This window comes from Protomyctophum bolini (assembly GCF_963924005.1).
Source record: "Protomyctophum bolini genome assembly, chromosome: 20".
NCBI classification, from domain to species: Eukaryota; Metazoa; Chordata; class Actinopteri; order Myctophiformes; family Myctophidae; genus Protomyctophum; species Protomyctophum bolini.
In genome coordinates, this window is record NC_137881.1 from 10,160,080 (window position 1) to 10,178,243 (window position 18,164).

Here is an 18,164-nt window from a genome sequence, read left to right on the forward strand (position 1 = left end):
GTGTGAGGCAGACAGCTTGATGTACAAGTTCACCCCCTGGACATGACACTAGTATGTCACAGGGATTTTATACCCCAATCCAACCCCTGATGCTGAGTGCCAAGCAGGGAGACACACCCATTTTTCACAGTCTTTGGTATGACCCGGCCAGGGATCGAACCATGACCTCCCAGTCCCAGGGTGAACACTAGTGTAACCACAAGGCCACTGAAACTAGACACACCAAAAAGTGAGATGGAACCATGAATGATACAAAACTATAGGTTATTGTAAGGACTATTCTGAAACTATTTGCCTATGAAAGACCACCTGCACTTGCACATAACAGGCCTTTATTATCTCCTGACCCTGCATGAGAATTGTGCAGTATATCCCATGTGCTCTAATAGTTTATGTGGGCTATGAGATGGGAGATCAGTGGATAGCGCAATCATGAGATAATCATGGCAATTAGATAAACACTGTCACACAGCTTGGTAGTTATTGCCTCTGCAATTAGGAGTCATTTACTCAAATAAAAGGCATGTACTTGTACAAGCAGTACTTTAGAACTCTTATTTCATTAGAAGGGATTCTGCCACTGCAAAACAGATCTAACTCTTCATCCCTCAGCCTTTTGACAATACCTAATAGACTAAAGATTGAAAAAGTGTCAACATGAAAGGTACCGACACTTTTTCAGTAGAAAATACATCATGTTGCTCGTACAACACATTTGTTCAATGAAGATTGGAAAAGCAAGATGGATTTGACTGATGTGACTGATGTGTCTGGAAACATCACACCTCTGGCTCTGAGTTGCATATCAGTTTTTGGCTAGGTCAGAGTACACGGCCTGTTAATGTGTGGTGGGATTCATGAATACCAATACCTCTATACAGTGTATACAGTGATACAATGACTTGAATTTGATCCATTGACTTTTCTGATGATACCACTCTCATACACTGTGTTCTCTTGAATCTGTCAAACAGCATCTGCTAACAGCATAATCAGCATATAGTCTCATCATGGATGGAAACGTTATTGTGCCGATTCACATTCATCGCGATAAATGTTGAATACTCAAAATGACAATATTCATTCTATGAATAAACCTTCAGTCCTTACAAATAGGTTAAAGTACTACTGCATCTCCAATCACATCAGAGGGGACCTAAAGTCATTTGTAACTAAAGAAAATAATAATAACTGCAATCAGTTTTGAGCGTGAATTATTCCCCTCCCCCTAATCCAAAGGTCACATAGACACTCTGGAGGTCAGTTAATAATAGACAATTAACTTCCCAGCAACACCATCTCAAGAACCTCTCTAGTCACCAAGGGCAGCAGATTGCCTACATATGGCTCTTTGCAACTAAAGGAACTAAGTAAACCATTCCGTGCTGTGAAAAGTATTTCACAAGTTCTGGATTAGTTTGCATTCATTTGTAACATTCTGAGAACCTAAATTAGGCCTTTATATAGACGTGGATCCAGAACTCAGAACCTATACTTTTATAATTTTTCTACAATAGTGAAAATAGCTGATCTCGTGTCATGGTGCACTTGTGCATGCGTATACGTGTGTGTGTTTGTTTTTGGGGAGTTGGTCATTGACGTTTTGACATATTAGCTCACCTGTTGGACATAAAATCAATACAACTCTGTAAAGACATATAACCTTGTACACTGCCAAATTAAGGTTGTTTTTTGTGTTTACAGGTCTGAATAGAAATGTATCTTGTGGCCAGGATGGCTGGCATAGCTGTCTGGGCACCTAGGCTGCTAATGCCTCCTGACAATTTCTCGTGGCCTGATTCCAACGACCTGTGCTGCGTGTCATTCCTCATCTTTCTCTCCCCATTTCCTGCCAGTCTACTATCTCTATCAATAAAAGGCAGAAAAGGAGCTAGAGAGACAGGGAGACCCCTATCACTGAACAAACAATGATTACTAGAGCTGTTTAACACTTACCGTATTTTAACAAAACAATATCACTTGCATTATTGCACATTTAATCATATCTTCCATAATGAATTATGGAGCTGAAAATCACATCCAACAGCAGACAGCCATGATCAAATGTCAGATTACGTATTTAAATTAGGAATAATCATGGGTAATTATATCCTTCTACTTTTCCTTGTGGTGGTGCAGTGGGCTATTATTCTTGTTAGCGTATGCTTGCCCCTGTCTGCACAAGTAAAATCTGCAGCATTTATTAAAATCAGAGAATACATATTGTTAAACGAACAAATAGTGATTTTACTGGAGGGTCCTGAAACTGCAGCCTACAAATATCCTTTCTGCATCCACTAGTTGTTATCCATTGTTTAGTTTTTTGCTCCTGTTTTCACATAAATGAAAAGGCAACTTTATTAATTTACCAAAACAATACAGAACGTAAGTCACATAAACTGCTGAATTATGCATATATCAAACTTAAATTAGTACCTGAAGCTGTGCTTTTGGAGTTTTATGTTATTTCATTATGCTAATGTGGTCTGGGCTTTTGTACACCACTGAAGCCCAAGGCAAAATTCCTACATAATAATAATATACAAATAATAATATTTGCACTCTCTGAGAGTGAAATCTCAAAGTGTCTTGAGTGTACAAATGGAACCCTTACGGGTCCATTTGGTTCCATTTGTACACTCTCAGAGTTATGGTGGTACTTCAAATGAAGAAGTTTGAGAGTCACTGACAATGTGATAAAAACCAACTGTGATGGAACCAATTCCGGTTCCTCAATGTTGGGGTCCGGTTCCTCTGGATCTTCTTTTTCCCGATCCCAACGCTACTGAGAACAACTGCTGAAGAACCTCTGTCACCACAAGTCGTGTGTCTTCTTATATCCTCAATCATGGCTACTGTTGTATACAATACTGGAAATAATAGATCTACAAGATCTACAATGCGTCGCGGAAGTGGTACATTGTGAGCTTGTCTTGTTGATGGACTTTTTTCAATGTGTGACGCCATCTCACGACAGGCCTATGGCATGAGTCATGACAATCAGTGTATGTTGGTACTTGGAAATAAGGAACTTTTTAATAAGAAGTTAATAGAACCTTGCCTGTCGTCGTGCCATTGAGCCTGTCACAAGTAGGCTAGTACTCATAGAGGTCATTTTCATTTAGAAATTATCGTACAATCATTCAAGCTTGAGAAACAACCTTGACCATTGAAACAAAATAACCATTAGCATTTGGGGCAACATACGGGGCGGCAGTGGCTCAGGGGTAGAGTCGCCGGATGGCAACCACAAGGTTGCCAGTTCGAACCCGGGCTCCCCTAGAGTTAATGTCGAAGTGTCCTTGAGCAAGACACTGAACCCTTAATTGCTCCTGATGTGCTGGTTGGTGCCTTGCATGGTTTCCGCCGCCATCTGTGTGTGAATGGGTGAATGCAAACTGAGTAGACATTTCCACTAGTAATTACAACACTCACAAATGCTAAATGTTCTTTCTACCTGACTGTGGCAGGCATGAAACAGCAGAATACACACAGCACAGACCTGAATAGCTGGAATTCTGCCCTTATAGGTGTATTTTTATCTGAAAGGTTGCTCCTTTTATGGTTCATGGATGAGCCAATCTTCTTGCCAGTTGTCAAACTAGGACAAAAAGTGTGAGGGAGAAGTGAGGATATAAAATACATGAGGGACTAAGGGAGGATGGAGAGGAAAGAGGGAAAGGGTTATGGACTTGAACCCAGGTTAGCATGTCCCTTTGTGTCCACAAAGTAGTTTGAACCTGTGTTATCTCTGTCTTCAAAGAACATCTAACAGATGGGCCGTACTGGCTCTCTTTGACTTTGTTGCAGGTGTTTTCAGAGATGAACATAGGGGCAGCCAGGGGTAGCCTGGTGGGGTTCAAGCAGCTAAAGATGTTCTGCTCATAATCAAAGAAAGAAAGAATAGCTAGCATAGCCATACGGTTGTTAGCTACAGTCAAAGTCATCTCTACCACAATGACAAGGCCTTCTGGTCTTCCTCTCGTTGATTTCTTTGTGGTTAAACTTATGACCATGTGTTTGTGTTTAGGGAGCTTGTTGACTAAGCTAAATCAAGTTACCGGTAAGCCTATTTCATTTGTGAATAGCACATTTCATACCTACCTAGGTAAACTCAATGAGCTTCACATTAATAAAACACAACTATCCAAAGCCACCACACGCTATAAACATTAACCACATCCATTCACAATTGAAATGTTACAACATATCCAACCTACTCTCACAATAACACAAACACGCACGCATGCACTGTGATGCAAGCACACACACACACACACACACACACACAACCAAAATCCTGGGGAAAATGGGAATGTCATAAGCGTGTAGTTTTAAGACTTGACAGGTTTGCTTGTGATGAAAGCACTGATGATCACCCCACCAGCTTTGGAGCTTAAAACAATCCCTATACCTCACACCAGTGGTTACCAAACAGTTCCCACAGGTGTGCCATGGGATTTTGTGACAACCACATTATTGTTGTGTCATTCTGTCTGTCTGCATCACTGCCTGGTATGGGAACTGTACTGACCTCAACCGCAAAGCAATGCAGAGGGTCTTGCAGAGAGCATCAGAGCTGTGGTTTGCCAACCGTTGCATTGTCATGGGCACTCAAATATGTAATGTTTTCAGATCAACAAGTTCACAGCTTGAGCTTGTAGATCACCTTTTTGGAATAGACAACATATAAAATAGAGTTAAAGTGGTTAAAATCATTGTGATGGTGTATTAAAGCGGCACAAATTGATAATACATGTTATAAAAGGGGCATTTTAAATGGATGTGAATTCTCTCGAATAACCTGTATTCATAATATTATCCATGTACCGAGATGTTGACTTGTCCTTAAACCACTTCCTCACACAATACCATGACCCCCAGACAATTTATAAAAGTCACAGCACTGCTGGCTTGCGCGTGTATGAGATTTGATGCAGAATCACAATTTCTAAAGGAGTTTGTCCCTGAGGATGTTTGATACATTTAATTTTGAGTAACGGCTCATATCAAATTTGATAAGCACGGTACATTGGGACCTGAAATGGAGAACATAATCCTATAAACAGGATACACTAGATGATCTTACATTGTATTCGCACACTGTGTCCTTCTCCAAGGTGCTTCCTGGGTTGAAGAAAACATTCCTTTGCCTCCTTTGTACCATGCAATGTTTAGTGAAATTGAATATGCTCACTACAGTTCACAGTTCACTATTCATGTGAGAAACTAAACCTTTTTGGGGGTGCTTATATTTGGTATTATTCTTTCCACATTGATATGCACGATAACAGATGGTTGAAGAATATCGCAGGTTTAGAATACAATATCATTATTGTTTGTGGTTTGGCCTTTTTGATATACTGTATTTCAGCAGTTGCATATTAATTTTGCATATTAATTTTGATTATGTATTGGCTCAATAGTCTATAGTCAGTGGTCAATAGTGTGCTGTACACTATTGACCACTGACTATAGACTATTAGACTATAGAGTATAGACTATTGTACAGTGATTCTCAAACATTTAAAAAGGACCCCCGGTTTGGCATATACCACGCATACCCATACTCTATGTATACGAGTGTATGGAACCGAATTGACCCTTAAGGGTCCATTTGTACACAACGTGTACACAATTTGGTTCCCAATTATCAATCATTTAGCACGTGACCCCTGGATCCCCCTCAAGGACCTTGTAGGGTTCCTAAGACCCCACTTTGAGAACTAGTGATCTGCACAGTAAAATCCTGGGTCAATTTGTACACTTTCAGTGTTCAATCAACACTCTGGAAATCCTGTTGTTAAAAATATGAATCACAGATAATTCACTATAGACAGTTGTTGACAGGTGTCAGGTAATGTGCAGTGAGTGAATAACAACAGGATAATTTGCATCATTGCCAGTGCAGATGGAAAATAAATAAATAAAGTTTTAAACCTTATCATTATTGTTAAGGGGCGCTAGCTAGCTGAGGGGCCCAGCTTTTGGTGTGTATGACATTTTGACATTTGATTTTTATTATTAACACCATTATCATTCCATGAATATGTATCTCTTGAATATATTAACCTTCATACTTTGTGTGTGCTCCATTGTTGTAAAACTTTATGTTTTGTATTGATGGTTTTTGTAGATATCCCAAGCCGTGCATATCCACGGATATCCTGAGGAAGAAATGCCACTTGACAGTTTTCAAATCAGCCTCATGGTGGCGCTACAACAGGCCAAGTTGGGTCACACACACACACACACACACACACACACACACACACACACACACACAGTTTGTTCATGTGGGCATTAATTAATAATTATTAGATCTTTGCGCCCAAAACGACTGGTAAGCATTTTAATGGCATTGTCATAATTCTGGTCTGATAAAGCTACTACATTTCTGCATCTCTTAGGGCCCATTTAACCATATAATGCATTTTTATGACCAAATCATTATATTTTTTTTATGATTTATTTTTATATGGGGCAGTCAATAAATGTTTATTCTCCCAAGAAACATCTCTGAGAGTCTGAGGTCTTCTGACACATATTTTTCTTTCCATCACCATCCTCATCACCGCCAGTTTGACGAGTGAACCCTAATGTGATTTCCTACGGTATCATTTTCATGAGAATTGGGCACAATACGTTTCCATACGTGTCGGATACAACTCCCATTATAGGGTTCTTACTTGTATCTCAATGTCATCATAGTTTGCGTAGTGCAATCACATCTGTGGCCCTTTTAACTGGAGTCAGATTTTAACAGTTTGTTCATGTGGGCATTAATTATTAGATATTTGCGCCCAAAATGACTGGTAAGCTGCATTTTAATGGCATTGTCATAATTCTGGTCTGATAAAGCCAATTACGTGACTATAGCCGCTGTGCCACTTAAGAATGACGAATTTATCAGACTTACTTTGTGTCTATTGCTGTCTCAAATTGACTCCAAAGGCTTTGCCATTGACTCACATCTCCAGTCATTGACTCACATCTCCAGTGAACTTCTCCATGGTCAGTTTAGGCAGTTTGACGGACTGTTGTCTTTTCACTGTATTTCCCGAGGCTAGGTATATACTGTTATCCTGAAAGTGTACACTCTGACAGAGACCAGTACTGGCCTACTGGGTCCATTTGGTTGTGTCATCCACTATGGCTCTGCACTGGGAAGCCGTGTCTCCACCAAAAAGAAAAAGAAAAGAAAAAGTGTCTCCACAAGGACGGTCCTGCAGGAGGATAGGAGAGTGTGTGATGTTTGGCAAAATGTTTAGGAGTAATTTAAACATGTTTGTGTGGGTTTGTGTGGGTTTGTGTGTGTGTGTGTGTGTGTGTGTGTGTGTGTGTGTGTGTGTGTGTGTGTGTGTGTGTGTGTGTGTGTGTGTGTGAGAGAGACGCAACTTGGCCTGTTGAGGCTGATTTGAAATCTGTCAAGTGGCATTTCTTCCTCAGCCTATAGTGGGAATAGGCATGCACTATCCACGGATATCATATCCGTGGATATGCACGGCCGTGGATATCCGTACATTGGTGAGATATAGCAGTGTGTGAGTCAGAGGCATAGTGGATGACACAACCAAATGGACCCAGTAGGCCAGTACTGGTCTCTGTCAGTGTACACTTTCAGGATTACAGTATATACCTAGCCTCGGAAACCCAGACGTTTTTTATTTCCAGGGAGAAAATACCAGGTTTTCCAGATATTTATATTTTATTTTATGTATGATTGATTGAAGTATTTATTAACATTTTGCAGAATGGGTACATTTCACATGAAAGCACAACTCAATACAAAGACCATGGACGACACAATTCAATTCAAAGGGCTTTATTGGCATGAGAAAACATACGTTTACATTGCCAAAGCAGAAAGAACAATACAACAATACAGCAATTACAATCAAAACAAAAAATTATGTACTTTGAAGGTCAGAATCTTCAATAGATCAACTTCTGTGTACCAACGACACACTAGAAGCATGACACTTAATTGTTTACAACATGCAGGGTCCACCATTTTTCAATTCAAGTATGTATTTATTTGTTTGTTTTTTATTAATTAAAAGGCGTTTTATGGCCTATAGTCTACATATCAAACGGGGAAATTTGACATTATTATACAGCCTACAGTAGTTCACAACTTCACATGTCCAGTAAGGGGCGCTTCATCATCATGCAGTGTGTCAGCACTTCAACTCTCTTGTCTGTCGCTGTAAATGTGTCCATAGGATCAGATTACACTACGCCCCATGTTGAAGCCCCGGGGCAGGCACTGGCAGTCGGTCTGTCTGTCTGCTGTGCGCCGTTACACGCAGCGGTACTACTGTTACAACAGGATTACATCAAGTAAAAGGAACGCCTGGCTACATGTAAGTGTATTCTTTTTGTGATTATGTTCTTTTGTCGACTAAAAGTAAGCGCGTACAATAGCTTTGAGAAACAAATGTGCTTGGGCTGTCGTGCAACATATAACAACAATGTTTATGTCGCTAAAGAAGCCGAGACGCGGTGGAGCGATGGGTTCACTCACTCATGCGATAAAAGTGGCTTTGCTTTTATTAGTCCTTTGTCGCATCTAAAATGCTTCAATGTACTGTACTGTAAATAAAGCCGGGCTCCTTCCCTTCTGTTCCAAACTCAACAGCTCGCCTCGCCTAACTTTTCTATTCTTTGTCGTGTTTTGCGTCGGGTAGCCTGTTGCTTCTCGCTACTCCATGGATGAGATGGGAAGAGGAGCCTGAGGAGGAGGAGTTGAGAAAAGCGGATTGTCCCATACAGACTTGATAGGCTACATAATAATAGCCACAGCTAGGCATGACTTTATTCAATATCCACACAGGTCACTATTTACATTGACTCACTATTATAACACAAAAGCATGGGCCAAATGATCAGTAGGGTATCTTTTTAAATTATTTTTGTTTTATACTCTTGTGGAACTAAACATGACTGAATGGCATTTAATATGTTTGAGCAGGCTGAAAGTAGCAGTCAGATCTGCAAGCTCACTCACTGACTGTCTCACAACCAGGTAGCTTACCATAATAACTATGCAGCTTACCTGTCGTCTATTTTCGGCAAGCGACTGTCTGTAGCGACACCGTTACGATGGGTCAGGGGGTCAGGGCTCAGGGGGCTGCTGATAAGAAGAGAGACTCATTGTTTACAGGCGCTCCCATGGGAACGGGGCTAATCAGTGTTAGCCACCAGTTGTTGTCCCTTTTCTGCTATTTGGCACTGCATAATAATGATTCTGAACAATGTGTGTATTTACGACACGTTGTAAGAAGAATGTAGGCCATTGCTTAGGCTGCTATAATCCCCCCTGAAGTCTGATTTACATATTTTGCCAGTGATTCCTTCAAAAAACTATAAACGTAGACTGGAGAGTAGAGACAAAATGTTACCAGCCGTGAATCAATACAGGTCTGGTGACTGGTCCACTGTAGCATTTTTCATTATGTCTTATTGTCTTCAGTGTCCACTCCAGTCAGCAGATACTATAAGTGTAATAAGTATAGTCGCCTATTTGGTTATCCAAATAGGCGAATACAGTGTTCAATATTGAACACTGTATTTATGTGAAAATATATTAAATAGGCATAATATATGCTGTGTAGGCTATAGTAGCCGGGCTAACTGGCTGCAAATTTTGGTGCAAAAGCAAACTGCGTACAGATGAAGGTGAAGACACTATACTTGTTGCTCCTTTGGTCACTCATGAGTCATTGGCATGTAAATGTGCTCTAGTACGTCACAAAGCCACGGTCAATTACTGGAGTCCAGGAATGGCAATTGACAAATGTCAATCCATCAATAAGAGCATTAGCCAAAGTAGCCCAGTAAGATCAGTGGCCGTTTTCACAAGAGGTGAATTTCAAAAATGTCACTATACTTCCTGCACTTTGGGTGTGTATGTGAAAACGGGGCATATGTCACTCCCTTGATATGAGAATGAACCGTTTGTTCCAAGTAGGAATGCACAATATTGACATTTTGGCAGAAATCCGATAACCGATTAATTGCGTGGTCAAATCAACCAATATTGATACAGCTTTCCAAGTTTCCAGTAGGGTTTACCTTACAGCTGTTAAACAGTATAACTGTGAATCTGGGTGCAGAATCTGCAGATGCAGACTTTAAAACAAACTTTTTATTTGAGCATTTTCCAACTTTAGCTTTCATTTGTTTCATTAGCTTAATTTGAAAGTCTCCCTAGAAAGACAGCAGCCTCCAACCATCACAAAAAGGCCCTTTCAGCTTCCAAATAAAATACCAGTGCAGACACCGATTTGACCAATATGTCATTTTTAAGTGGCCTCAATATGACAAGAAATAGTGATTTATTGGACTGAGAAAGTGAAATTACAATTGGCCGATACCGATCTTGTGCGTAATATTTACAAAAGTATTATATGTCAAAACCGTTGCTGTGTGTGGGGACTCGGGAGGAATGGGAGACTGTTTAGGCCTCACAAGCACAAAGCTCACAATGTGGCACGAAGCGATGCGTAGTGTAAGCTTATCAGATGTGCTATTTTCACTAGTTTTGTTCCCAGGCAATCATCTAATTTCTCATTTGCGACTTTGAGTTAAAAAGTTTGGGAACCACAGCTCTATATGACAAGTCTGCATTTGATTATCACCACATTGCTCAGGTAATGACTTCACTAAGGCCTGCCACAGGCATGTCACACAAGTCACGAAACCCCTGCCAAAGTCGATTAATGAAGTGTCTCAGGAATTGCAATTCGCAGCTGTTTATCCATCAATAAGAGCAGATATACTTATAAGAGACCTACTGTATCAGCCTTGATGTGTATGTTCCCTATTGTTTCCATGCCGGTAAAGGTTTGCAATTGCACTGGGATTCCGCAAATAGTCTAAGGTTCGGTTTCGAAGACACGATGACATTTTGATGAAGCATCCGGGCAGATAAGAGTCCACCCATCAGAAAAGGGCGACATCCAATTCACGTTGACATTTAGAGTAGAGGACATTGGAGAAGTCAGTTACTGAGAGGGAATGCTAGGTTAGCTTTTGGTTGTGACTGCAAAAAAGCATGAAAAACAACAACAGAAAGATGTCAGTGAATGAAATAGCTGGGCTATTGATTGCTGGTTTGCTGTCTCACATTTTGCAGTCACTGATTTATTTCAGTCTGCCTTATTTATACATGGTCACGCGACGGTGTCACTGTAATCTGTAAGCTGCCGCGAGCTTACTGTAGATCTGCTATTTTCTGCATTTACATAACAGTTGCTACTGTATGATGCTGCTTTTCCCTCCATGAGTTTGGAATGATGTGATGCTGTATTGTATTTTGCAGGCCTTGAAGAGAAGAAAGAAGTGATTTTTGTTAATGGGCAACTATCACACTCACCTGGCATCCAGAAATGATTGAAACAATGGGTAAGTCATCTATTATTCTGACAACATTAAGACAGACAATATAAACATACACAGAGAATGAGTAAGAAGTAAGAGATAAAAACATATCAGAAGGATGGAAACTGGAAGAGAATCGCCTTTCTTGGCCCCACCCCTCTCCAATTATTTAAATTGTGTTTAGTTTCCAAGATGGCCACAGCACCGGGAGGGGGTGGAGGTGAGCGGGTCGGCATATGCCCTTACTGGGCCGCGTTCACACATTTAAGACACCTGTCTTGTGTCTGTCTTGTGTCTGTGTTTAATGACCGCTCCAATGCATTTCCAATGGAAGCCCATATGGTTTGACCAAACATTTTGTTTGGTCAAAAGCTGTCAAAGCTGTGTTCAGACACAAGTCAAGTGTCTTGAATGCAGCTCAGTAAGGGCATATGTCGACCCCGCCTGCTCACCTCCGCCCCACCTCCTCCTGGTGCTGAGGCCATCTTGGAAACTAAACACAATATAAACAGTGGGAGAACACACACATGCTGTATTAGGCTTACAGTCTGGTGGGAGTCAAATATAAGCATTATTCATGCTTGTGAGGCGGCAAGAGCAACCTAAACAACGGTGGCGGAGTTACCCACACTGCACCGGGTGGGGTATCTAACAGAAACGTCCTGTCTGCTGAGACCTCCACGCTATTGGCTTGTTTACAGCCGCTGTTCAAACAGCCGAAACCCCCCCCGCCGCCATCTCTTGTACCTTGTATTAGGTGTTAGTCACAGTTGGGGAGCCTCGGAAATTGCTTCGTCTCTCGTCCAAATGACGCCGGACCGGCCGATCTTCACTAACAAGCCGCTGTGTGTCTTGTTAGTGAAAGATGACGCTTGAGTTGCTCGATTGTTGGAGCTTATGCTGGGTCCAGCAAGCAAGCTGTGGAGGGATGTCCCCCCTCCCCCCGTCCCCAAGCCCCCCCCGTCCGTCCCTTCCTGCAGATACCCATTCTAGGCCTCCATGTATCCCGCCATTGACCCAGAGAAAAATAGAAACATTGTTACTCTGGAAGAGAATAGCACATTGCATGGAGTTTTCTCCTTCTTTCTTTCTTTATGTATCTATCTATCTAGCTTGTTATTTATTTTGCTTTCACGTACGTACAAGCTGGAACCACATTATTCCATTATTGTAACTTCTATTGAATTGCAGTCAACCTTAACTAACCCTTCATGGATGGAAACCTGTGGTTTGCCCTCTCTCCATTAGTCTCTGTCTCTACTCTACTCTGTCTTCTCTGTTTCACCCTCTGTTTCTCATTTACTCTAGTCTGTTGTAATATTAACTACATTCCATTTCTGCATCATCGAGAGGCACATGACTGAGAGAAAATATTCCAAACCAAATAATATCGTCCCATTTAACCTAAAGTCTATATTGCACTGCACTAGTGTATATCTCACACACACACACACACACACACACACACACACACACACACTGGTCTCCTCCTTACCGATGCCATATCTCTTTGGGTCTGATGTGATCCCGGTTTTCACTGATTACCGATATTTTGACCAACATTTTGTAAAAAAAAGTGTTAAACTTTTCTAATCATTTACAAACGTATTTGATTTGACTAAAGTTTCTATTTGAGAAGAATTTATTTACAGAATAAAAATAACCTAACTAACCACTTAAGCAATACTCAAACATGATGAAAACAATTGCAGATCGCTGCGACATGTTGTGAACATTTACGCATAATGGTTCGGACATAATTGCAGATACTGATGTCATCAAAAAGTTAAATAATGGCCGATATACCGGCCAGACCGACACATTGGTCAAGCTCCACTCCTTCCTCCATGTCCTGTCTCTCATTGCCTGCCGGCGACGCCTTGCTGTCACTGAACTATGTGATGGTTTGCAGATACGCAGCGTGCCTTGCAGGCTGTGGAGCGTCTCCAGGCCAGGCTGAAGGAGAGAGGGGAGGTGCCCACCGAGGAGAAGCTCAGCCTGCTCAGGTCGGTGCTTCAGAGCCCCCTGTTCCACCAGATCCTGGCCCTGCAGAAGTCCGTGCAGCACCTCAAAGAGCAGGTAAGCTCACCAGAGGCTGACCTGCAGGGATATCATATCAAAGAAAATGAAGCTTGCACATCCATTGGAGGGGTAGCTGCCGGCCAGACGAAAATCACAGGCAATTCCAAACTAAAGTTTGCACACTGTGTGGCTCAAACGGATCCCTGTCAAGCTTTATTTGTTAACATTTTACGACTAAAAGACCTTCTTCTAAATGTCTGAAGAGGACGTTTTAGTCGAGAACAAATATAGCTTTGACTGGGAGCCCACAGAGTGCAGACTTTAATTTTGAATTGGCTGACCTGGGATAAGCCTGGTCGTTTTTTGAGATTAGATTACGTGAACAAGGCTGATAGTACCACTGATTCCATGAAAAAATAATATAACCCTAAACCGTCCTAACCTAATTCAAGCAATACAGAGTTTAATAAAGTGTTACAATTACAATAGTCTGGGCAACCACACTAATAATCACACCTGTGTGAAGTGAGGGGTGCTCTTATCATAAATCATCTCATTCTGGCCAGTACAATTTGCTCACTTTTATCTTCAATCTTTGTGTTTACCCACTGTTGTCTTCAATGTTTGTGTTTACAGTTTACACACTTTTGTCTTCAATGTTTGTTTTTACACAGACCCTCAAAGCTGGGGCTAGGGGGCTAATTTTGTGAATCTTTGACTTCATCTGTCCAGTCTGTCATTCAATCTATGACGATTACTTGGTGTCACGAAAGTGCCATGACATCAGTACTATAACGTCAATCAGCTCCATATCTGGGAAAGGCTGATTTGATTAGACAATTAATGTTTTAATTAAAAATGTAAAAAGAAAAAATAATTATATATATAAAACGTGAAAACATCAGCCCCTGACAGACTCAGAATATTAATGAATGAGAATGTGGGGATATGATTGCCAGCATTCAGAGACGGCAACAACGTCATATCACTATGGTGATAAATAATAATGGGTTAGAATGGTGAGCTAATTAAAATGTGACCCTCATTTCCGAGGGCTTCCCAAGTCGGCCGTTAATCGGGATGCTTGTAGGGGAATACCACGCAAATTACTTTAGGCATTTGCATCAGCATACACAGCATGAACAAGTCTCAATAATCTCACTTGAGAACTGAGACTAAACTGTGAATGGCTGCCCATTTGACAATCAAATAGGAGAGTATACTTGTGAACCTATACGCTGCAAAATCTGTCAATCTAATCAAAGTGTAGATATGGACCCTAGCAGTACCTGTATCCATGTTATCTAATTACAATGTATGCGGTACGTCAGTCTGACACCAGAGATGAGGCTGGCTGGCTGGCAGGGTAAACTCTACTCTTATGTCAATGCCTAATAAGACAGACAGTACTGACACAGTGCCGACAGTGTCCCTATTTTGTGTTCTCACTCCTATGTCCAGATATATTATAGGGTTATATATAAGTGGAGAGAGTTGTCCAAAGCGAGAAACTTTTCTCTGGCTGATTCGGCCCTTTGAGAATGTGAACATTTCAGCATAAGCGAAGCGTTGTCGGGTCATGGCAGATATGTGTGGAGGGGCCGGGGTAAGTGCTTGAGACGCGGAGGGGAAAGTATGTAAGCTATGCAGTGGGAGGTTGGATGCTGAAGCTTTTTGTATCCCTTGTGGAATTCCGATTATTAAAGCCCTGCTGGCATTTTTGTGTGCTGCTGATGCTTTAGCTTACCTCACTGTGAATGTGCTACATTCCAAAACATTTTGTAACTATTGTGTGTGTGTGTGTGTGTGTGTGTGTGTGTGTGTGTGTGTGTGTGTGTGTGTTTTCACCAATCTAATCATTATACATCCTCATCAAATCTCCATTACAATTTCCCGGAACAGTTATTGAAATAAAACAAATTTCATAATGTTAAAACAGATGTCTGAGTTTCAGCAATGCTCTTCAAAATCCAACAATAGAATCAATTTAGATTGAGATACAGTGTGCTTTTGTCTCATGACAAGAGCCAGGCACACACACACACACACACACACACAGTCTCCTGGCTCCACTTGTTAGGACTGGTCACCGTGTTGCCATGGTGAGCAGGCCTGCTCTCCAATGAGAAAGAGGCCACTGCCACCATGTGAAGTGAGGCAGAAACAATTTCTTAAATGTGAAAGAACCAAACTGGAACTTTAATCCTCTTAAGCCAGACGCTGGCTAACAAAGCTCATTGTTGTACTGTACAGCAAATATGCTAACACCCAAGTCAAACGCTTTAGTACTTAATGCTGTGTTTTTTTCTTTTTGCATTTTAAGATTTTATTTAGTTTGTACATCTTGTTGTGTACTTCCGTTGTTGTTTTTGTCTTGTTTTATACTGCTTTGGCCCTGTTTTGGCTAGGTCTCACTTATCAATTATGTTTAGTCTCAATGTGACAATGTGAAGTAAAGGTTATGCAAGTACAAGATTCAAAATGGCAGCTTGAGGTCGAGGGAGTGTTTATCGAATGATGGCTAGCCTTTTTTAATCAAATTCAGGGAGAGCATAAACGTTACGCCCTTTTGTTAATGGAATCAAAAACACAATTTTACACAGTTGTCTCATTCATGTAATGCATTAGTCACACATGCAAAGTCATTTTGGCAATTAAAACCGGAGCATTTCAAGGCCTCCAGATGGCTTCGATGCCTCTTCCTCCCAGCAGGAGGAAACGCCGATGGAGGGCTCGTCTGAGGACGACGTAGAGAGAGGACAGAAACATTGCATTTTGAGCAGTCATTGTTGGAACATCAGCTAAGAGCCATTGATCACCAGAAAGATTTAATTGTTATTGGTTTGGTAGATAAAAACTATCTCCCATTGTGTTTTAGACACAAACGCCTCTGAGATTTCATACTCGCCGCACACTGTCTTCACACACTATCAACGGAGATATCAAAAGTCTCTTGCACACCTGAATAGAAATCTTTTTTGACAAGTGCGTCGGTGGAGTGGGCGCGTATATTTTGAGAAATCCAGAACACCCATGTGCACTGTCTTCACTTGCTCAGTAGCAATATCAAATTATTCCTCAAATTATGGAGTATGTCTACTCCACCTGTCACAATTTATTCAGGGGTACAAGAGACAATTGAAAATCTGAATTTTCATACTCAAGAGTCAAAATACATCTAAGTGAAATGTATGTAATTGTTTTCACAGTAGAGAATTGTGCTTTTGTTTTGGTTATCTCCAACAGCACCAGTTGTCTCTCCATGAGCTTTTTTGCCAACAAATCACTGATTTATTCAGCTTTGAACAGTGGAAGAACGAACAATATACAAAGACACATGAACTGTCAGAAATGTCTGGCTCAAAACACTGCTATCTCTACAAACGAAGGCTAAACATTCAAAGATGTAATGTGATGTCAGAAGTTAGAACGTGATGACAAAACCACAAACTGTGTACTATCTCATTAATTCTGTTTCCAGGGAGGAAGCCCAACACAAGTCGGAGGTGACCTCGGCGACTCTGTCACTGCAGTGAAGCCTAATAATGGCCATCTCTCCTACCCGGAGATCTCTGCTGTCCCACAACACATCAATGGCAAGCCTTCGGCTGAAGAATTTGAGAACGTTATTCAGTCCATGGCACAGGTATGGAATTTGTAAAGGAAGAAACTGAGCTGGTTGTTTAACTTGTTTGCTGCTTGGAGTTCAGTTAAGTTAACAGTGATGAACTTGACATAATAAAAGTTTGGCAAGTCGATAAATTTGCCGCCAGATTTATCATCTGTGTTTTTAAAAGCATTTTTGACAACAACATCTCAATTGTGAAAGCCTCTTGGTGACCTTGAGCAAAGACGTTCAAAGTTGAGACTTCCATTTTGCTTGCTCTGCTCATCTCTCCCGAGGTGCTTGCCTATTATTTTGACGCTGCAGTAAGGCCATGAACGGCTAAGTAACTGTGTGTGTGTGTGTGTGTGTTCATGTTCATGTTCAGTTAGGTATTATACTTCAGCTGTCACTCTCAACTGAAAAGAAGTGGGACAATAAAATACCTTAGTTACAGTGCAATGTTTGTTGGGAGTAAAATAGCGACACGTTGTGAGCTTGTAGAAAAAAAGCTGTCCAAATACAGACACGTTTACTAAGTCTATAGGCTTTCTAAAGTGGTCACAACCTGAAGTATAGTATACCTGGATGTGCCATATCTGAGTGTAAGATGTGGGTCATTGATTGATTCCCCAAAATAAGGAACAAAGTGATCCCCCTTATCAGTTCAATCAAGGTCGTCTATTAGTTAACAAATATGGGATATTGTGTGTGTGTGTGTGTGTGTGTGTGTGTGTGTGTGTGTGTGTTTTCACCAATCTAATCATTATACTGTACATCCTCATCAAATCTCCATTACAATTTCCCGGAACAGTTCTTGAAATAAAACTAATTTCATAATGTGCGTGTGCTGCAGGGACGCTATGTGACGCATGTGGACCTTGTCAAACCGGTGTCGGGCGGTCTGGGCTTCAGCGTGGTAGGATTGAAGAGCGAGCACCGCGGCGAGCTTGGGATCTTCATACAGGAAATCCAGCCAGGAAGTGTGGCTTACTGGTAAGGAAACATCAAGAATATAGAGCTGCAGAATGTATCGAAACGCCACACATCAAGAATATAGAGCTGCAGAATGTATCGAAACACCCCCAAACATCCCAAAACAAAGACGGAGGTGTCACCACGACGCTCCGTTCTTTAGTTATTGGCAGTGGAA

General features: G+C 41.2%; 1 protein-coding gene across 1 annotated transcript in view; it reads left to right on the plus strand.

Annotated features, from left to right (window-relative positions):
* The first annotated feature begins 8,262 nt into the window (after nucleotides 1-8,262).
* mpdz (multiple PDZ domain crumbs cell polarity complex component) overlaps nucleotides 8,263-18,164 on the plus strand; it is an 80,471-nt gene continuing 70,569 nt past the window's right edge. The window contains exons 1-5 of the mRNA XM_080792853.1: nucleotides 8,263-8,366; nucleotides 11,327-11,409; nucleotides 13,298-13,464; nucleotides 16,889-17,053; nucleotides 17,868-18,007. Of these exons, the coding sequence (XP_080648979.1) occupies nucleotides 11,394-11,409; nucleotides 13,298-13,464; nucleotides 16,889-17,053; nucleotides 17,868-18,007 (488 nt within the window). The 5' untranslated portion in view covers nucleotides 8,263-8,366; nucleotides 11,327-11,393. The remainder of the gene's footprint in view (nucleotides 8,367-11,326; nucleotides 11,410-13,297; nucleotides 13,465-16,888; nucleotides 17,054-17,867; nucleotides 18,008-18,164) is intronic.